The sequence below is a fragment of the Pan troglodytes genome, chromosome 6 (genome assembly GCF_028858775.2).
Source record: "Pan troglodytes isolate AG18354 chromosome 6, NHGRI_mPanTro3-v2.0_pri, whole genome shotgun sequence".
Classification (NCBI taxonomy): domain Eukaryota; kingdom Metazoa; phylum Chordata; class Mammalia; order Primates; family Hominidae; genus Pan; species Pan troglodytes.
The window spans coordinates 161,273,373-161,296,713 of record NC_072404.2 but is presented as its reverse complement, the minus strand read 5'-3'; the positions used below and the strand labels follow the sequence as shown (position 1 = coordinate 161,296,713).

Genomic DNA, 23,341 nt, shown 5'->3' with positions numbered 1-23,341 from the left:
ATCAATACCAACACTCAAGTAATTAAAAAAAACTTGAGATAAAAACCTGAATATACTTAATAAATTTGTGGTGAGCTGTCAACCTTTCTGTGTTCTTCAGACCTTCCATGTCATTTTAAAATTCAATGCACAAAGTACATTACATTTTCCACATAGTAACATTTTGCACCTACTTCTTCATAGAATTCCCAGACAGAAAATGTTAAAATAACAATGTGACATTTATCATCAATTTATACTTAAAGTTTTATAGTTTTAGAGCTTGAGAATGTTTTTTCTCTTAGGATGCTTTTCTTATATTATGTCACATATCTGGCTTTAGCCTCATGATGTGCAAGGAATGTAGTTTGCAAAAACCAAATTTAACTGAAAAATATTTAAACCTAATTTGAAAAGAATAAAAAAACCCCAAACCTCATTATAAATATATTTAAATATGGTGCTCATTAAGAAGTAACTAGATGACCTTTCAGTAAACTTTTAAAGAATTAAATATTAAGTATATATAATTCTTTTCTACATGTTTATTTTTAAAATAAAAACCTTTTGATTAAAAGAATAATTTTAAATTATGATTTTACTTAAAGTGATTTAATTTAAATTGTAATTAAAAGTTAATTTTGAAAAAAATTAACCTTGGTCTTATCTCTTGGCAAATTACTACAGTAGTTTATGGTACACGAAATCATCTATTTTATGGTACACATAATCATCTATTTTTTAAATTGAAAATAACTCTTCCATGAGTGTTTTTACGCAGAGGCTTTTCTTTAAATAAAATAATACATGCATTTTCTTCTTAGGCTTTTAATTATAATTTGTAAATAACATAAATCCACAGTTTGCTGGTACAGCGTAATCAAGCAGCTCACCTTCTTCTTTCAAGTCCTAAATATTTCTTCGTGTTGCAGAATAAGCAAAAGAAAAAAAATGCCACAGACATTTCAAAAGAAGCAAATATTCCACCTTGCTTTTAAGGACAGATGAAACATTCCTATTTTCATGCGGCAGATGAAATAAGTAGATATTTCAACAATATATTAACTTCTCCAAAGGCATATATTATGGCCCGAAAGAACTTTTAAAATTATACTTTCAGAACAACTTCGACATTGAAAAATATTCACTTTATGATTTACTTGTTAGTCTCAAGAGAGAACAAAGTTTCAGAGCAAATCGAAATATAAAATTAATACGGCATACTGTGGAAGTATATTAGTTCTGTTTTTATGAGACTTGACAAAGGCTACTGTATAAAGGAGACCCCAAGAAAAGTTGGGAAATACCTAACACAGGTGAATAACTGAATAGTTGATATGGATCATTTGAGCTGTATCCAACATTTTCCCCTTTTCAAGTTTTAACAGTTCGTTTTTCTTATAGTAATCACTCAAAAGTGCCATCATGAGGAATAGCCATGCAGAGCATTTTAATCTCAAATCACACAACTTGGTGCTAAAACATTCTGTCTGTTTCTTTTGCTGGAAATTCACCACAAACAATGGCACTGCTATTTCGACACTTCGAAGCAGGCCCCAGACTAGCAAAGCAACGTAAACCCAACAGTAGAAATCGAATTGCTGGATATTGAATGAGAGGGCCGGCTTAGAGCCTAAATGAGTGTGAGTCACTTAACTGCCACCACCTGCTTCCGCGTTTACAGAACTAGTGCATGGGGACATTATTCAGGTTCTTAGGGGGTCCCACCTACTAAAGAACCAAACCAAACCACACCAGACTAACCAACAATCACACCAACGCTGAGTTTCTGTAGAATCAAACCTCTTGAGAGAGCACAGCATGAACTCTCTACCACCCCTGGTGCCCCTCCACGCCACACTGATTTCCTCTGAACGTTGAAATGCCTATACTTAGAGCAGGTGTGCTCTACTCCCTCTTCAGTCCTGACTTCCCCACCTCAACCAGTTTCAAACATTCAAAGTCTCTGGAAGATAACTTAAGATATAAAATATGTTCATGGTAAAGATTTGAGGTCCCTTGTGAGTCCATTATCATAGAAAAGACTGACCCCTAGTTGTCTTTTCTAAACTGAAAAATCACCCTAATGGCATAAATGCCACATAATTTATGGAAGGATAACAAGACTATTGGCAGCCATCTGCCATGCTACGTGTGGTGATTTCTGGCAGTATACAATGTAAAAATCACACTCAGTTACTATTAAGAAAGGCATAGAGTACACTGATCAATCTGATCATCTTCTTAGACTTTTTTTTGATACATTTGCTCATGTGTGGAAATGCTTTTTATTAGTAGAAATGATAGCTATAAATAATAAACAATGAATAATTTTAGTAAATGAATGTGTGCTTTACAAACATGACATCACACAATATAATTGGGGGCTATTTACATATCGGTAAGCTTAATATTTTCACTATTATATTAGAATAAAAAGGAGTATGCACACACAGACTATCAAACAAGAGGACAGAGTATTTGGGTAATTGAGATTAGCTTGATTTTGATGGAATTTTACCAGCTTGAACATAGAGAGACAAGCATTTTTTTTTCCTTGGTATTTTTATTTCATTGTAATTACTGGCTTTATTTAAAGGTATATTTCTAATATATTATCAATTACATAGGTATTTTGTTATTATACTGTGATTTAGCATATGTCTAGAAACCTGTATGTCCTGGAAGAAGTTAACTCACTTTCTAAGATTCAGTTTTACTAAGGTAGGTAATAATATTGTCAATAGGAAACATTAATAACATGAGTTAGGCACTTGTTATTGGTAAGGCAATTTGTTAAGCACCTCTCTCATATGCGTAATATTATTTAAACTTCATAAATAACCTGGAAACTCTATTCCAAATCTCCAGTTAGATATAAAAGCAAGACTGAGGTTTATAAGACGTGCTTCTCCATTCTCAGACTCAGAAGCCTAGGAGACTAGAATCACAGATTTTAAAAACTGGAATGGATTTTAGAGATAATCTAGTTTTATTCTCTCATAACTACAAAAACTTAAACTCTGAGAGATTATATAAATTGTCTAAGGCTATCCAACTAGTTAGTGGAGTATCTACATCTTTTTGAATTTTTTTGTCTAATCATATCATAGAACTACACTATTATACCTTCTATTTATACCCAAAATACTTAATAATGAGATATCATAATTATATATTTTTTAAATTTTCTTCCTCTAAAGTGTGCTTCTTAATTTTAAAATAAGTAGGAAATTTTCTATAACATCTTTCATTATAGATTCAAAGTTTAAAATATTGCTACTCAATGTGTGGTCCGTAGATCAGTCTCAGCATTAGCATCATCTGGGAGCATGTTAGAAATGTTACATTATAGGTTCCACTCCAGATCTACTGAATCAGAATCTGCCAGGTAGTTTATATGCATATTAGCATATGAGAATTGCTGCTCTATGAAGTTACTACTCTTTATACACCAACCTCCCCAGTACCAACTCTGACAATGGCCAGTGCTATTATTCAAGGCCAACAGACATCTGTGTATAACCACTTATTGGCCTATGTTCTAAGTAAATTGATCATCTGTAAAGAACGTATTTTAGCAGAGACTGTAATCTCAGATACAATCTGAGATACAGATACTGCATGAGTTTATTACAGATTCTGTATTAGTCCATTCTCACACTGCTATAAAGAAACTACCTGAGATTGGGTAATTTATAAACAAAGAAAGTTTAATTGACTCACTGTTCCACATAACTGGGGAGTCCTCAGGAAACTTACAATCACGGCAGAAAGGAAAGCAGACACCTTCTTCACAAGGTGGCAGAAGAGAGTAAATTCGAGCACAGGAAACAACTGCCACTTTTAACACCATCAGATGGAGACTCACTCACTATCAGGAGAACAGCATGGGGGAAACCGCCCTCATAATCCAATTACCTCCCTCCCTCGACACGTGGAAATTAAAATTCAAGATAAGATTTGTTTGGGGACACAGAGCCAAACCAGATCAGATGCATAATCATCTAGTACTTGCTGGTTATTGTTTATCTTATGTCAAATTAGATGAATCCTAAGTCTTTGATGTATGTTGCAAAGTTAAGCTGCAAAGATGCTGAAAGTTTACAAATTATAAAGCAAGACCTATAATATTCTATTTGAAGGTGCATATTATTGAAGTTCTGAAACCATCTTGTTATAACACTACATTTCTTAAAAACAAACAATTGGCATGGAACCCAGGAAGTCACAAATGTAATAAGAATGAAAGATACATTTTAAAACAATCCTTGGACTTGTTGGCAGCTTATGAATGCATACATCTCTAATAAAAACTATGTGAGATAATGAATATATGAGTGTTCTGATTTTAGTAATCAGTTTACTCTGTATATCAAAATATTATATTGTACACCTTACATTTATAGGATGAAAAATAAGTTAAATGAGAGAATAAACCTCAGTCGCTATCTATCTCAATGTATTAACAATCCAAATAATTGAAATCTTATTAAAGTAAGCAAACTTTTGAAACAGTAGAACATAGTAATGTCAAGGGGAAATTCTTAAGAATATGAGTCATATTACCTTTATTCACATTAAAAAATAACTACAAATATATTGTAAATGTTGGGTTACAGTTATACTCTCAAAAATGTTATGTGAAAGTATGTAAAGATTGGAAACAATATTATTCATTTTCTTTAAAGTCAGCGATTGATATGGTTTGGCTCTGTGAACCCACCCAAATCTCATCTTGAATTGTAACCCTCTTAATCCCCAAGTGCCAAGGGTGAAACCTGGTTGGGGGTGACTGGATCATAGGGATGGTTCCCCTATGCTGTTCAAATGATAGTGAGTGAATTCTCACAAGATCTGGTTGTTTCCTAAGTGTGGGGATCCTCCCGCTTCATGCTCTTCTCTCTCACCTGCCACCATGTAAGACGTGCCTTTGCTTCCCCTTTGCTTTCTGCCATGATTGTAAGTTGTCTGAGGCCTCCCCAGCCATGCAGAACTGTGAGTCAATTACACCTCTTCCCTTTATCAATTACCCAGTCTCTGGTATTCCTTTATAGCAGTGTGAAAACAAACTAACACAGCAATAAACAATACACTTTGAAATAAAGGTTATTTAGAAAATTGCCTCTTCAAAATGCTTGCTGTTTCAATAACATACATATGTGTTAAATTATCAAAGTTATTTTTATTAGCAAAATTCTCTAAGCTAAATATAATTGAATTATCACAAACTTTAATACTGACCTAAATTCTTTTTAAAAAAATTATTAAGAAGCAGAGTCTCACTCTTGTCTCAGCTGGCTGAAATGCAGTGGTGCAATCATTATTCACTGTAGCTTCGAACTCCGGGGCTCACGCAATCCTTCCACCTCAGCCTCTCCAGTAGCTAGGACTACAGTACAGACACACACCACCACACTTGGCTAGTTTTTAAATATTTCTTTGTAGAGAGAAAGTCTTGCTATGTTGTCCAGGCTGGTCTCAAACTTCTGGCCTCAAGCAATCCTCTTGCCTTGGCCTCCCAAAGTCCTGGGATTACAGGTGTAAGCCACCGTGCCTGGCCAGTGCTGACATTCCTAAGTAACCCTTGAACTATATCCCATGTAGAAAACATCATCCACAAATAAAATAATTTTTTAACATTAATAAAACAAACGCTCCTTTTTCGATACTAAATTTATTTAGGCAACACATATTGACTATGATATAACTATAAAAATTAATATAAACTTTTGGAAACCACAGGCATGCAATATACATGTATGTTAAAGCACTGAAAGGTTCATTTAACAATGCCAGTCTTTCTTCAACAGTTAAAAATTAGACTTTTATTGAAAGATATTTTGGAATGACTGTTGCTCAATTGCCCTGAATTTCTTTTGGATTTAAATGCATTTTGTGCCAGTGCGTTAAATAATAAATTCTGAAATAAAAAGCAGTGTTTAACTCTTTTGTGTTTGAGATCCAAGGGTCCAGGGAGAAAGAACAATGGATTATTTGATATAAAACAGTCCTGATATTTTTCCTTATTGCCAGTATTTAGTGTTTGAAGATGCCTAGACCGGTGCTTTTTCTCTCCCTAGTGTAACCATGTCTTTCTCCCTCATCTTTGCCTATCTTCCTGGCTAATGGGAGTGTTAAGAGAAGGGCACAGGAGTAAATGAGGAAACCAGAGCAAAGTAAACTGCAAGAGATATTTGAGATTTATTTAACATTTCCCAGAGGTAGAAACCAGAGCGCTGATCTTCATTCTCTGTTTCTTTTCCTATAAATGAAATTGTAATGTCTTCTGCTTTTATGGAAAAGAATATTCAAAAATTGAGGAGGGAAAAAGACAAATGTTTTCCACGTTAATTGACTTTATCCTAAGCCTTTCAGTCTCTGTTTCCAGAAGTTTTGTAATTGTAAAAAAAAAAAAATACATTATAAAGATACCTTACCAGTCTCTGACAGAGAATGATAAAGAAAGCTTCCTGCACCAACTGAGGCTGGCTGAAAGGCAGGGCGCAGTCAAGGGTCTCATAGACAGGCCCGAGAGCTCTGCCCAAATCCCAGGACATAGAATGACAAGAATTCACTATGACTTATCAATAGGGCCTTAGTATATGTCCCAGAATATAATTTTCCAGTGACCAACTTTCATCATCATTTTTTATGATCCTATCATTTCTAATTCATGCCTTCACTATCTATGTAGCAAAAGGTAATGTTAATTTTGCCTAGACCTTTGCAAGAAAACCACAAAGTTTTTATTACACATAAAGCTGCTTATCATAAATTCCTAATCATAAATATTTTCTACCTTTCTAGGGATTATAAAAAACTCAGGACAGAGACCTTGTATCTCAAGCTTTTGGAATCTCCAGAGCCTACCACAGTCAAATATTTTCTTTAATAATGCAAAAAATGTCTATAAGTCATTTCAGCCAAACCTCCAAAACATCTGACCACTATTTTTAAGGAGTTAAAGTAATTTCCACTGTTGGATGTCTCAGCTTTCTAATTATTTGGATAGTCTCAAATTCAAAAATGAGAAACAAATGTCTAATTTATCTCTATACTTTCCATGGCACGTCACAAAACAAGCTTCATATCATCTACCCATATGGCCGACAAGTTAGGGTAAAAATGTTTATGCGTTTGGATATGTTCTTCCTGCTCACAAAGCTCTCCAATTTGCAAATGTCACTTTTCAGAAACATTCATGAGCAAGGTAACTGAATATCTATTATACTGTAAAATAATCTCTACTAAGCAGATATTTTGCATGATTTAATAGTTTTTATCATGTTTTATAATATTTGAGTATACTTTTTTATTAAGTGACATTAACTAGCATGTCATTTGGCAGAATATAGCAATATCATATATTGTTGCATATAATATGAAAATATAAAAATTCAATTAACATAGATTTTATATGCCATCCTTCCTTAATTCAGTATATCTTAATGTATTTGAATGATATTTTTATCTCACTTTTTGGCCATTTACATGAGTTATTATGTGGATATTAGAAAATACACTGGTCTAATCTTTGCTAATTCTGCTTAACTGTAATTTCTAGCTTCCCAAATAAATTCTGAAGTAAATGTAAGAGGCAATTACAAATTATTTTGCAAGATTATTTATAGACTGTATTCTAGTATTATACCCATAGTAACTGCATAATAAATATTTAATGTATTTTAAAATAACAAAAAGTAAAAATCACTAAAACTGATTACCATTGTGTGCCTGTGTCTGCACATTCTGTATTTAATCGTACAGCAAGCCTTTGATAAAGTGCCTTTATTTTGCAATTTTGCATGTTAGAAATCTGGGTCTCAAAAGTTCAGATAATTTGTCCAAGGTCACTCAGGAACAGAGCCAACCAAACCCCAGCTTTTCTGAGACAAATGCCTGTGTGCTGATAACCACTGCAAAATACTTTCCCCAAAGAATATGTAGACGATTCTCAAACACCATTAGTACTTCTACCAAATCAATGTCAATACATTGCAGCAAGTAATTACTATAAAAATTACTTTCAGCAATGCTATAGAACATTAGATTGCAGTGATCTTTATTTTAGGAGCTTGTAGGATAGGATACCCATTCATAGTAAAGGACTGTTTATTTCTTACATACATGGAGATTAGCTTTGACGGTGGAGGCAACTTGCCACAGATAATGAGGAGAGTTGGGCACCCTGCCATAGAGAAGATACCTAATATTTTAAACTCATCGATGATGGATCAATAAATACATGCATACATTTATAAAACACATAATAGTATTCCAATTTTTGCTTGCTTTGATGAAGTTGGCCTAATCAAATCTTACATTTTAAGCTGAATTAAAGTAGATTTCAAATATTTTTGGTTTATATAATCAAAGATACCTATAAAAAAAAGGAGGCCAAACAGAAACAGATACAATTTTGCAAAATCCTTTTAAGACCGAATATACTTTAAAATACAATTTAAAGAACAAACTTATACCTCCCCACAATTATCCCTCCCCACACCTAAATCTGTGCAGTGCATTCCATGTACAGCAATGCATATGCTTTTCATTCCAGATAGCCCAAGAGTCCCAGTCCTTTTTAGCACCAGGGACTGGTTTTATGGAAGACAATTTTCCACAGATGGGGGTTGGGGGTTGGGAGGGGGTGAGGGGATGTTTTCAGGATGATTCAAGTGCATTACATTTATTGTGCACTTTATTTCTATTATTACTACATTGTAATACATAATGAAATAATTATACAACTCATTATAAAGTAGAATCAGTGGGAGTCCTGAGTTTGTTTCCCTGCAACTAGATGAGCCCATCCAGTGTGATGGGATGCAGTGACAGATCATCTGGCATTAGATTCTCCTAAGGAGCACACAACCTAGCATGAACAGCAAAATAGAGTTCACACTCTGTGAGAATTTAATGCTGCTGCTGATCCAACAGGAGGTGGAGCTAAGACGGTAATGGTAGCGATGGGGAGCAGCTGGAAATACAGATGAAGCTTAGCTCCCCAGGCCACTGCTCACCTCTTGCTGTGCGGCCCAGTTCCTAACAGGAACCCCCTGGGGTTGGGGACCCCTGAGATACACAGTTTGGCAGTCAAGCGCATCTGTGGAACATACAGCTTTTGTAATGCTGATGTGTAATGCTGATGTTTAATAAAACTGGTAAAACATATATTATTCTGTCTTATTAAAGATAATAAATGCTTACTGCCTATATTTCTTTCCTTTTTTTTTGGAGATGGAGTTTCACACTGTCACCCAGGCTGGAGCGCAGTGGCGTGATCTTGGCTCACTGCAACCTCTGCCTGCTGGGCTCAAGCGATTCTCCTGCCTCAACCTCCCAACTAGCTGGGACTACAGACAAGCACCACCACGCCCTGCTAATTGTAATTTTAGTAGAGATGGGGTATCGCTATGTTGGCCAGGCTGGTTTCAAATTCCTGGCCTCAGGCAATCTGCCTGCCCCGGCCTCCCAAAATGCTGGGATAATACGCATGAGCCACCACGCCCGGCCCGACTGCCTATATTTCTAACCAGTGAAAATTTCTTTTCTATTTGCTGATAGACAATTAAGCGGGATAATTTACTCTTTCAAAATTTTCTTTTCATTACACGTTTAACAGAAGACTAATTCCAAAACCACTAAATATCTCCTCATCAAAGTGACTTCCAAACTTGGCCAATGTTGGAATTGTGAGGTTGTCCTCTTTTTCTTGGAACAGTCTTTTCCTGCTGTTTGCTTGGCTTTTTCTTTAGCTTTTAGCTAAAATGTTATAACAGAAAGAGTTTCCTTAATCACTCACTGATGACCTTACCTGTGGACTAATTGGAATGATTCAATAATTTTAATTTCTATGTTGTCATACCTATTCAATAAAAGAGAACTTTAAGGTAAATTATTAAGATAGATAAAATATTATAAAATAGACAGTGCAAATAATTTTGAAATTAAGAAAGCATAAGTAGGATATGTGACTTCATAGAAGCATAGAATTAAATGGCAATTTTTAAACTAAAATGTAGAAAACTGAATGTGTTATGTGGAAGCTGATAAAGTGGATAATAAAGAAAATAACTGGAAGATACTTTTAGTTCCAGGTCTAGATGATTAATCTTTCAAAAACATGCTGATGCTCAATGCATGTTTCTGAGTAGTCCCTCTTTACCCATTTCTTAGGGAGCAGTTGACACAGTACAACTCCAGGAAGGAAATGCTTGAGTAGCTAGCATGGTTTGTGTTTAGCGCCACCACTTGAGACTTTGTCATTTGAAAATCCATATGTGGAAACAAACACAGCATGAGAGATCCTCTGAATACTGTAATTATACACATATAAATGAACAAATAGCAGATCTAAAAGCTTTTTTTGAAAAAAAGGCCCTATTGATGCCAATTTGATAAAAGAAACAATGTCATTTTTATTTGCAATATTCTGAAATCTCTCTTTGAAAGTAGATACATGATTCTAATTGTGCCAACAACACATTTTAAATTCCAAAAATTGATATGTGGGGTGATTATATGCTCTGTAAAACGAAAATGCCTCAGATTATTGCATATAATAATTACCTATTTTATCACAATATGAAGACTACTCAAATTGCAGTAACATTTTTCTAATATACTTTGGGCAAAGAGTAGATAATAAATTAAAATTTAAAAATGTTTTATTTCACAATGAGCAAATAAGTATAAACTATCTTTTAAAATAACTGTAGTTGTCCTATTACTTTTAAACAACAGTCCCTTTAAATATTTCTGTTTCATTTTTGGTTTTGACTCATACAGATATGTAAGTTTTAAGGCAGTTTTTTTTTTCTGTAATACCAAGATTACTTACAGACACACTTGTTTGCAACTAACATTATATTACAATTATAATACTTCTTAGTATGATGCTTTCAGCTATAAAAACACAACAAAGAAATGCATATTTGTTGCTATAACCTAGCTACATGCACTTTAAGAAACAATTTGTATACAGAGCTAACCCATTTCAATTCCATTTTCAATTGTATTTATTTAACACTGGTTGTGTACCTAGAAATATTTGGGTAATTTGGAGGACATAAGTAAATATAAATCACAGTGTTTTAAGGAATGTGTTTGTCTTCAAGGTATTAGTTGGCTATCTATAAAAGTAGTAGCGACTAAGTATTAAATTATATTTAATTAGATTCTATATTTGTCTTCAAGTATTTTACGGCAGTAGAATATTGGGTAAATATTAAGCTTTTATTATTTGAGAAGCCCAACTAGAACTACTGGCTGGAATTTATGGGAGTGTAAATCTGTATCAATGCAAGGGAAGGACTTGACAAAAGTAAGAACTGTATAAAGATGGAACCAGTGAGCTTTAAAATGCTTGAGCATCCTTATACTTTGAATATTACAGCACAGAGGTATTTGGGCTAATTTCATGTAATGGTATAATGCAACCAGTACAGTACCTAATATGATGAAACATGTTTACTAAAGTCTAGTTCCTTTAATACAACCATTCCCTAATACCTATCAGCCTAAGGGAAAAAGTACAGGCTCTGCTCATGCAGATTGTGGACTAATAGAAAAGAGAGTAATGTGTTTTTAGTAGGCATCACTGCAGGGATCATTGTGAAGAATATAAAATTTGAAACAGGCTTCGCTAGACTGGCCAACTTTGAAATGCTTCAGAAGTGTGTACTAAGTTGCAAAGGTAAGGATGAAGACAGAGTTTAAAATATAAACAAATAGAATCGAAGTAACTATTTTTATACTTATAAAATTATATTTTTGTCATATTAAAAATGGAAATGAAATTCATTGACATTTCATAACAACTTCAACAATATCAACGCATCTGCTGGATTATTACACACTAAATATATATAATTATCAAGTTTTTCAGAAGCTACAGCTATCATTTAGAAGATTTGGTGACATCTTAAGTACTCTATTTAAAGTACTTGTTAGATGCAATAATTATTTTGTTGACACGTCTTTAATTTGCATGCAGATAACAAATAATTCTTCAGATAATAGCTTGTGGAAAGGACAGTGGGGCTTGGGTTTAAAGGCACATGATCACCCATGTGGCTTAAGAAAAGCACAGAAAATCTTTTAAAATAAAATCCGGTAGAAAAAGGGTTGCAGAAGTTGTAAGCTTTCACAACATGGTTTCAAATTTCCCTTATGATAGATACACATTTACTTATAAAATGAGGAAAATATTTGTGGTTTATTCTTTGAAAATATATTTCTCGCCTTCCTTCTGTTGTCGGTACTATGGGGTAATTTCTCACTTTAATATCAGATAATTGGAGGTGGTTTTCATTATTTGTGATCACTGTGTTCCTTATAAGTTCAGAAACCAAAGAATTTGCCTGCCGCGTCTTAGTATTTCACCTGTGATTAGAGCAAATTGCCACAGGGAGGTGTTGATACATCAATCTGCCCCAAGATTCTGAGGCTTGGACCGTAAATGAGTTTCCTCTAAATCAGCATAGATAAAACAGGAAAAATGAAAGGAGGGGACAAAATGTAAGAAGGTGTAAGAGAAATATGATTCGAAACAGCATGTTGTGTTAGAGAAACTGCAAAGATCTCAGTATGGTCGGTTAGATTATAGGGTGCAAATGTTGGGTTAGGAGGAGACTAAATTTAAGAGACAGGGAAGAACTAGAGAAATGCAGTACTATAACAAGATTTGTGTTTTGGGAAAGTATTTCTGGCATAGATATAGATGATAAGCTAGAGGGGGAAGATTAGAATCCGGGAGGCATACCAGGAGGCTACTAAGTTAACGCCTGGAGGGAAATGCTGAAAATCTTAACTATAGAAGCTGTGATAGGAATGGAGAGCAGCGGATGGATACAAGAAATATTTAAGCATTAGGACTGGCAAATATTTTAAAGACAAATATTTTCCCACTGCCATGAAAGCAAAGGAAAAAGTTATTTTCTCAACAGCACTCTCAAGAAAAGCTTCATGGATTAGCGATCGTATGAAATGAATACTCAAAACTGTGCTTATAGATTAAACAATTATCATCTTTTAACTTTAGTAATAGCAATCATATTTACAGTTTTCGATACAGACTTCAACATTTCCTGAGAACTGATTTAAAGACAGCTTTTATGTATACCTGACAAAGCATTTTAAGAAATATTTTACATAGCTTTAAATAAATGTTTTCACTACATGACTAATTACATGTATTTCAATAGTACTCAAATGATAGAACTACACTGCAAAAGTACCTTATTGTGAAGAAGAACAAAAATGACATATATATTATGATTTAATGTGCTACCATTGAAAGAGCTGCATTCCTCTCTTTATTTCAAATATATTTCTTTATTTTTTACCAATGTAATTTTTAAGTCTCCAGAACATATGACAGTGTCATCAAGGAATAAGTAAACAAAAAGATAGAAACATTATGCCAATAGGCTTTTTCCTTTATATACAAGCAATCAAGCCTTACAATGTTGCCTAGATGTAAGCTGAAACTTCTTAGAGAACTTGAACACAGAGACAGCACTTCACTCTCAGCCAGCTATGCCACGGTGAAGAGCACTGGACCTGGAAATAGGCCAAGCTGGTGGCCCAGGGAAGTTACTTCTCCATGTGTCTCTGATTTTTTCATTTGCAAACTGAAGCATTGTTATAAGAAATAAGTGACCTAGTACACATAAAGAGTAGTGCCTGATTTGAAAGGCTGGGAAGAAAGATTTAATAAGAAGTCAACACAACAAATATTAGCTATTTACGTAATACAAGCAGAACGTTTAATAAGTATAATATGTACTGCTGCCTGGAGTTCTAGAAAAGGACACTCATTGATTAATGCTGAAAATGTAAATTGTTACAGAATTTGTGGAACTCAATCAGGCAACATTTATTAGCCAAAAACTAAACATCTTCTTTGATCAAGGATCCCTGTCTTTGGAATCAATTCCACAAAAATAACCGCCTCAGTATCTAGAATATTGGAATAAGGTTGTTTTTGTTTATGTTCTTAATGGTAGAAGCAATGTTAATACCCCACCACGGCACATTTTTATCTCTGACACGGTACTATTTTTGTCAACTGACACAATAAAATAGTTATTCTTTTTTTTTTTTTTTTTTTTGGAGACGGAGTCTCGCTCTCTCACCCAGGCTGGAGTGCAGTGGCGCGATCTCGGCTCACTGCAAGCTCCGCCTCCTGGGTTCACGCCATTCTCATGCCTTAGCCTTCCAAGTAGCTGGAACTACAGGCGCCCGCCACAACGCCCAGCTAATTTTTTGTATTTTTAGTAGAGATGGGGTTTCACCGTGTTAGCCAGGATGGTCTCGATCTCCTGACCTCGTGATCCGCCTGCCTCAGCCTCCCAAAGTGCTGGGATTACAGGCGTGAGCCACCACACCTGGCCAAAATAGTTATTCTTAATTCTGTACTGTGGACATACAAAAACACAATTAACTATGCTACTATTTCCTTTTAACTAGTCATAACTTAATAACTTAAATGCTTACGTTAAGATATATAAATAAAACTTAAATATACTGCAGAAGTGCATGAGGCATGATTAAATTTCATTTTTGGAAATTTCATTACTGCCATTGAAAATCTCTTCTACTATAAGTTAAGCATTCGTTTTAACATATTCTTTAGGTATGAGGACATTAACCAAGTGACTTAAATCATAAGTATACTTTATTAGCTGAAAAACTGCTGGTGGTGGCAATATATATAACTTGAGTAAAAAAATAAAGTTTTATATTAAATACCAAATCTCATGGGATTATACGTGGCTGTCTGGCATATTGTGTGGAGAAAGATTCTATGGCCATATTCAAATCCACTGAGTAAAATACCATGAGAATTAGTAACATTAGTATTGATGGCAGCATCGAACTCATTGTGTTATTGTTGCTATGAATACATAGAAAAAAACACCTGAATCATGTTTTCTTCAGTTGGTTGGCATTAAAAACACTAAGCTAGTATAATAGTTTCATAATCTAAAAACCTGATAGTCATATTTTATAGTCCAGACATATTTTTATTTGAACCAAAAAATGTTTCAAATATGCTACATAACAATTTACATTTTAAGTTAGAATTTATTAGCAATTAAGTAATTTAATGCATCATAGGCCATTATTTAACATGTACTTAATAAATTTTTAAAAATAAGACCCATAAAATATGCTATAATTTCACTATGTGACATAATTAGGCTGAAATTTTTTCATGTAGTTCTGTTTATAAATTTTTGACCAATGTCTGAAAAAGACATATATATATAGACAGTCTGTACTTATGTTACTTAATAATTTGGTTCCCATTAAGAGGTGACTGCTTAGAAAAACGAGTTAACAGTGATAAAATTTAATCCACATGTGTTTTCTGTTAGTTCAAAATAACTACTTCAGTCTATGATATAGAAGTGACAATAAGCACTTTTTTTTAAAATTTTACTTTAAGTTCTGGGATACATGTGCAGAACGTGAAGGTTTGTTACACAGGTATACATGTGCCATGGTGGTTTGCTGCACCCATCAACCCGTTATCTACATTAGGTATTTCTCCTAATGCTATCCCTCCCCTAGCCCTCCACCCCTCAACAGGCCCGGGTGTGTGATGTTCCCCTCCCTGTGCCAAGGTGTTCTCATTATTCAACTCCCACTTATGAGTGAGGACATGCAACGTTTGGTTTTGTGTTCCTGTGTTAGTTTGCTGACAATGATGGTTTCCAGCTTCATCCATGTCCATGCAAAGAAATGAACTCATCCTTTTTTATGGCTGCATAGTATTCCATGCTTGTCACATTTTATTTGTCCAATCTATTACTGATGGGGATTTGGGTTGGTTTCAAGCCTTTGCTATTAAAAATAGAAGCACCTTTAATTTTAAGAGAATTTTCTTAGAGTTATTATTTTATTTGGCATATCATGGTATTTCACCACTTAACAGACTGTTTTTTAACAATACAAACTGTGCCTAGTTTTTTTTCATGTATTCCTTTCAAATAATACTATAATTGAACAGCATAGATGACATTATAACAGTAAATAAAAATTATGAGTCCAGGCAAGATTTTTCTTTTCACATACTATTTCAACATGACATCTAATGCATAGAGGTGAACAAATCCTTCCTGAATTTAACTAAACTTTATGTAACCTGATTCCATCTTAGATGTCCCAGACAACACAGGTTTAGTAACTTTTGACAGTGCGTATGCAGGTCACACCTCTATTGCCTGCCATTTTCTATGATTCACATTTCCAGATCACCATCCCAGTGTAGATGAAGAAGGTTGTGAATGTACTAGAAAAGGTAATGAAAAACTTATATATGTTTGGGGAATTTTTCCTGGTAAAAGTATTCTCAGAATCTAATTTCACCTCTTTCCTAAACATAAAAACATTAAGGCATATATCACTATTTATGTTTATGAGGGTATTTCAAGCAAACCTAAATCACAAGGTAAATACAGAATACGGCCCCCAGGAGCTCCTCTGTATTTTTTCAACATTTTTACAGTATACCCAAAATATGTGATCTTCAGCAAGCAAATTCAGAGCCAACAACCACATCTTTATATCTAGATTTCCTACTATCAGGGGAGGCTTTAAAATCTGCAGTGTCATAAAAAATCAGTTACCTCAAGCTGTTATTATGAATAGCTACCTCCAAAGTGAACTAAAGAAGGGTTTAAGAAGATATTTTTCAAAACTTACAATTGAAGAAAGAATCAACTTTGTTTTCTAAGTGCAAATGCTTTGTTGGAAAGAATAATTGGCTTAAAACATTTAACCTTCATGATTTTACAGAAGGATCATGATGTAACAGCCAACTAAAGGCATATATAATTTACTAAATAGTTACATGGACAGGATGAAATTGGATGTGTACTGGCTAAAGTTTGTAAATAGGCTGTATTTTAAATGGCAATGTTATTTACCACAGATAAAGAAACGGTATTCTAAGCATCTCTGTAAAATAATACCACTGATAGCACTGGGTAGGAATATGAATGAATGAATGAATGAATGAATGGGAGAGTTTGGAAGTCCTAACCAGAGTAACACCAAATCTTCAACTCAATATCAATGGAAAAACCAAGTCTTATTCTTTACTGGTTTCTAAACTATGCAGAAATTATTTCATGTTCATTTAGTTTAATATCAATCTTATTGTTGGCAATTTCAATATATTTGTGATTTTACTGAGTACAGTAAATCTCAGTCCCTTCTCTGAGTTCTAGATTAGAAAATAACTCACAGAGAGGAAATAACATTCTTTATATAAGTATTGCTGATACAAAAGAATAAGGCTTAAATGTGTGATACAGTGGGATTCATTAACCTTATTTCTAAAATTAAACAGAGTCTCAAGCCATAGGAAGAACCGAACACCATAAGGCTCTTCGCGCTATCACTATTAGTGCAGAGGCAAAGCCTACTTTTATCTATCATTCAGCAGAATCTATTCTTTCTGCAGGCAGCCTGGAAGGAGAAAGGAGGGGCTGAGGTAAGCACATCTAGGTCCTTTTCCCATAGTCACCAAACAGATAAGTAACTCTACCTAACATAGGAAGGAACGAATGAACTGTAGACATAGACTCTAAGAGTGTGATAGACGGACTTTTCTTCCCATAAAACGAACTGTTAGGATGGAGAAAGAGGAAGCATCTCCACATTCCAACATCCTTATCTGCTCAGAACTAAAACATATAGCTTCTACAGAGCCCAGGAGATGGGAAAATCCAGTGTTTTAGTGAATCACTCTGTTACAAGTATTCTTTTCAAGGCTTTCATTTGAAAATTAACAGCTGTATATAAATGATTGCATCATTATTCTTACTTATTAAAATGGCAAAAATAAGCATATAATTTATTTCAGCAGCCCAATACTGGTTGTAGAAATATACCTTATGTTTCTGATAACTACTTATCTTAAAATATGTATCTCTCTAGAAACAGGTAACAGCCAGTTTCAGATACTGGTACAGACATAAATATAAAATTTTATTTTATTTCACACAACACTGGTTTTGAGGCTTAAAATTACTATATATGCTGTTTTATAACTTTGCAAGTAGTAAAAAATGATAAAGTAAAGCACTTCACAAATCAGGACTAGAGATGGGAAAATCTTTAAAGTACATGTTTTATTTCTTCATCCCACTGACATCAATCACTAAACAGACAACTTGCACAAGTTGGAGCTCCATATGTTTAATATTTTAAAGAAAAGCACATTTGAATTAAGAATTTCTGAGCCTAGATTCTCTCCTTATTCTGTATACCATTTACAACAAATACAAAAATCTACTTCTTAAAAACAGATGACAAGTGTAGACATGTCACATTTCTTCTTTCAATCATAAAAAAGATTCACAAGACTAAAAATCAGCCGGGCGTGGTGGCGGGCGCCTGTAGTCCCAGCTGCTCGGGAGGCTGAGGCAGGAGAATGGCGTGAACCCAGGAGGCGGAGCTTGCAGTGAACTGAGATCGGGCCACTGCACTCCAGCCTGGGCGACAGAGCAAGACTCCGTCTCAAAAAAAAAAAAAAACAAAAAACAAAAAAAGGAAGCTTTATGTAAACTTTAAGAGATTTGAGTAAGTTTTTGTCTAGAAGAATTTACTAATAAGGAACAGTGAATTAAATCTCAAAGAAATTATAGAACTTGAAAGGTTTTGCCACTTAAAATAGACAAAAAAACATATATCATCATGCATTTCCAAACAATAAGGATATATTTTGAGAAATGTATCCTTAGGCAATTTTGTCTTTGTGCCAACATCATAGAGTACACACTCACAAACCTAGATAGTGTAGCCTACTACACACATAGCATAGACTGTTTGGTATGGGTTGTTGCTTCTGGGCTACAAACCTGTACTGCATGTTATTACACTGAATACTATAGGCAATTATAACACAATGCCTCTTTGTGTATCTCATCATACTTAAACATGGAAAAGATACAGTAAAAATATGATATACAAGATGAAAAATGGCACACCTATATATGACAGCTCCATTATAATTTTATGGAACCACCAACATACACGTGGTCCATCATTGAACTGAAATGTCATTATGGGGCACATAACTGTAAGATTTAAAATATGATATGCACCAAACAACTTTGATATCATCTAAAATGATATGTTGTAGGTTTATAACTGCATAAAGGTTAATAAGACCTAAATTAAATTTGTGGATTAATTTTTTTGCCCAATTTTGCCATATATTGATTGTAAAGAGTAAAATTTGAACAATGATTCTTACTTCCTGAATATCCGTGCCTATAATAAAATCGAGATTATACATTTCTCTCCAATTAGTTAATAATTATTAGTTGCATTAAGCAAATAATGTGCTATGCTTTATCAACCAATGAATTTTGCTTGCCTAAAGCTCCTTTTAAGTTTAAATTGTTTTCATTAAGACAAGTTCATTACTATGTTCAAGGTCTCTATAAACCAGCAGTCTTTGCTTTTATATGCATTTACATATTTTACATTTAAAATATACCATTTTGGGAGAAGTATATGAATTGAGGAAGAGAAAATAGACTAATATACTATTGCTTAATATTGTTGCATTAGTTACTTAAAATAATTGCACTGGAAAAGACCTTTCTATAAACTTGTAAACAACTTAAATTCCTTGAATGGTGTTTTAGAAAATATATAAATATACACATTTTTACAAATAATACTTAATATATGTGCTATATTAAATATGTATCTATGTACTTTATAACATGTATTCAAATGTTTTTATAAAACATATGAACAAATACATATATATTTATACACATATATATTCATGTGTGTGTATATATACACGTATAAAATCATATTTGTTAGAGAATATGTGAATTAATTCAAAACACATTTCCCAAATGTGATGGTCAATGAAATTATAGGTTAATAGTTCTACTAAATGATGTAAATTGGCCTTTATGAGAGATCATTTATTTAAGTGAAAATTCAGTTAACTCTAAAAAGTGAATTTATTAAGCGCTAGCTTAAACTCCTCATCATTTAGAACTGCACCATCGAGGTCTTTATAATATGTTCAAATAAATGCAACTCCCTAAGAGTGAAATATTTTCTTTAAACTTCCCACGTGTGTCCCGCGTATCTACATTTACAGGAAGGGAAGATACACGATTTGTTACATCAGCTCAGCAGCAGTTCATTTTCGCTATCTGCAAAGAAATTAGATTATATTTTTACATAACCATAGTGATGAGCTTTGTTTTCAAGTTTATTCTAGTCTGCTTGTACAACACATAGTATTAACAGTTTTTATATGTCTGTCGACAGAGAAAAAGAAATAAGTCATAAGCAAATACATATTTGAAATGCAGTTGTTGTGAAATAAACATCTTCTGTCCCTCATATTAAAAAGGTATTTAGGAACAGAAAGTTTGAGCATACTCATCACATTTTAAAAATGTGTACCAAAGAAAAATGATAGTTTTAGATTTTCATGCTACTTTTTGTCTTGTGATGACCTCTCCTGGTTGAGTTGCTCATTATCTTAGATTCATGTACTTTCCATCTTTTTCTCCTTTGAATGTTTTATATTAAGAATATAACTATCATACTCTCCCTCAGAGCTATATATAATGTAAATACAAATGTTCATTAATGTAAAGTACAGTTGATATTTAAAGTACTGAATCCATGAAACTCATTCTAATCAATAAAGTTCTGTAGCATCCGTATTATTTAATTCATTTCCAGGATATAGGGCAACTTTGCATTTTGGTCACACAGTTTAAATTCAAACGAAATAAAAAGCCACCTTAATTAAGCCATTACACATTTTTAAACAATAGAGAATGAAAGCCAAGTTAATAAAAAATCTTAATGGCCATAACTATTAACCATCTTAAAAGTAATTGTTTCTATGTTCTCTGTCTTCAAATTCTAACTAAAAAGTTGAAAACTCAGAAAATATTTATGAAATAACAACTTTTTTATCTTAAAATGCATTAACCCAATGGCTGCCAGTGTTCCATTTGCTACGCATGGCAGATGTTTCAGATGGACCCATCAGAATTAAAGTATACAGAATGATGGAACACAGAACCCAGGAAAAACCCTGGATATGAGGACCTTCAATCAGTGAATATAATAAATTTAACATATAAGGAGTTTATTTTCCAGGAAAAGTGGCAGGAAATTCTATACAACCAGACCTTGAAATGGAAACAGGAATTTCATCAAACTAGTTTCCCAGTGATAGAGTTACATATTTGTGTAAATATCAACAGCAAGCATTATATCCCCACAATTTGTTTAAATTTATAAAATTGACATAAATATTAACAATATTTAACTCTTTGTGATTTAACTTGTGTTATAAAAAATGCTATACAATGTTTTCAAGTTCATTACAAACTTAGATTGCCAGTTAGTTTATCTCCTTAACTTTACACATTGTGAGAAAAGAAAAGCTAATACCGTACTTAGGAAGATATGTCAAAACAGTAATACTGGCTCATAACCGGATATTATATAGTAGATTCCTTATTACAACTTATAATGTCCTTTTTCAATGCTATTCCTGTTGATATTTACCACTACAATAAGATCATTATTAACAAAGATGCATTAATACATCCCAAAATCTTAGAAATAAAGAGAAGACTACTTCGCATATGACGAATTCTGGAAAATATTAAACTTTTCTTTTCCTAAATGGACAAAAAAATCTTCCTTTTAAACTCTGAAACCTCCATGATAATTCTTTATCAACTTACTCATTCTCAGAAACTAGTATGCGCTTATGAATATTATCCTAAGATTCCTATAGGCAGTCTTTCTAGTGTTTAACTCTTTCTGAACCAAAGGAACAATCATGCATTTCCTCTCTACATGCACAGTATGCACTTCTAAAGGAATGCAGAAAATGGGCCAGAATCTTCCATTTCTTTCTAAACCTCATGAAAACAGGGGCAGTCTTAAACACACACACACACAAACACACACACACAGTTGATTAAAATGCAGAGATATACATATTGAATAGAATTATTTTCCTGAAAACCCTATTAAGAATCTGTTTATTACTACATTAACGACGCTTTGCACTGAGTGTCCCAAGTCCCGTACTGCATCAGTCATATCCATGATATCAAAGTATCAAAGAATTAAAGCAATTTCAGTTACAATTTCGCTGCCTTCCATTTTAATAAGCAAGTACTAAATGGGCATTAACTTTTTAAGGGAACGGGAGAGGTTAAAGAGACCCTGTAGGTGCCCAAACTGTTTAAAATATGCTCCTCTTGTTAACCTCAACCCCGTGCTCATTAAGTTATAACCATAAATAAAAATAAGAAACTTGGTTTTGCCATGGTCTTCACTTTTCATTCACTGACCTCCCTAAGCCAAATGCAGTTAACTCTCCCTGCACAAACAACTCCTAAGAAGCTGCCATCTACATCAGTCTCTCTAGCCAAGCTCTTGCCAACCGATCACCAAGACCAGGAACAACTTTCCAGAAACATCACCAGCGTCACAACCCTGTCTCTTCCAAAACAGAAACGCTGGGTTTCGAGTTTGTCTACTGCAGTGGCTGCAAGTGTGTGACAGCGGAGACACAAACACATCAGGGTGCCAGCACTGCGATGCACTTCGGAGTTGATACCCTGGTGCCAAACATCAATGCCGCACTGAAACTGCTCCAGAGCAGAGCGAGGAGACGGCTACTTACGGGACGTGGAGGGAGCCGTCCAGGCTCTGCAGAGGCAGCTGCTGACAATCCACAGCAGGAGCGCTGCCCCGCAGCCGGCGCGCGGAGCCGCCTGCATCCTTCGCCTCCCGGCCGGCGGCGCTCCAAGAGTTCGCTGCGGAGATGCAGTCCGACTCTCCGTAGGGTTCTTGAAGGGAGATGGGCTGTCCTCAAATACGCGAGGAAGCCAAGCCCCTCCCGCTTCCTCTTCTCCCCTCACCCCCCTCCAGGCTCCAGTTCTTCCGGGCTTGGAGCGGCAGGGGAGTCTCAGCCTTCGTTCTCCCTCCGTGCGGGTATTGCCTCTTGCACTGTGTGCCAGTGCAACGCCGGGGGAGGAAATTCAAACCAAGAAGGCAAAGGAGGGGGAAGAGGGGAGGGAACGGACACCTACCCCGCCCTCTCCTTCTTGAAAAAAAAAAAATCACCAAAGGACGGGGGAGGGAGGTAATCAGAAGAGCAGAGGCTGCAGAAGAGGAAGGCAGAGCGACGGGGACGGTGGTGCAGCTGTTGCCACTGCGGGCGAGCGCTCCCTCCGCCGCCGGGCAGCGTGACTCGGGGGGTTTCCACTCGCCCGTCAGCTCACATGGAGAGCTTGTGTATGTGGGGAGCGCGCAGCGCAGC

General features: G+C 34.7%; 1 protein-coding gene across 1 annotated transcript in view; it reads right to left on the bottom strand.

The window, feature by feature from the left end:
* CNTNAP2 (contactin associated protein 2) overlaps nt 1-23,056 on the bottom strand; it is a 2,300,337-nt gene extending 2,277,281 nt beyond the window's left edge. The window contains exon 1 of the mRNA XM_063815738.1: nt 22,703-23,056. Coding sequence (XP_063671808.1) covers nt 22,703-22,799 — 97 coding nt within the window. The 5' untranslated portion in view covers nt 22,800-23,056. The remainder of the gene's footprint in view (nt 1-22,702) is intronic.
* Between the last annotated feature and the right edge of the window lie 285 nt (nt 23,057-23,341).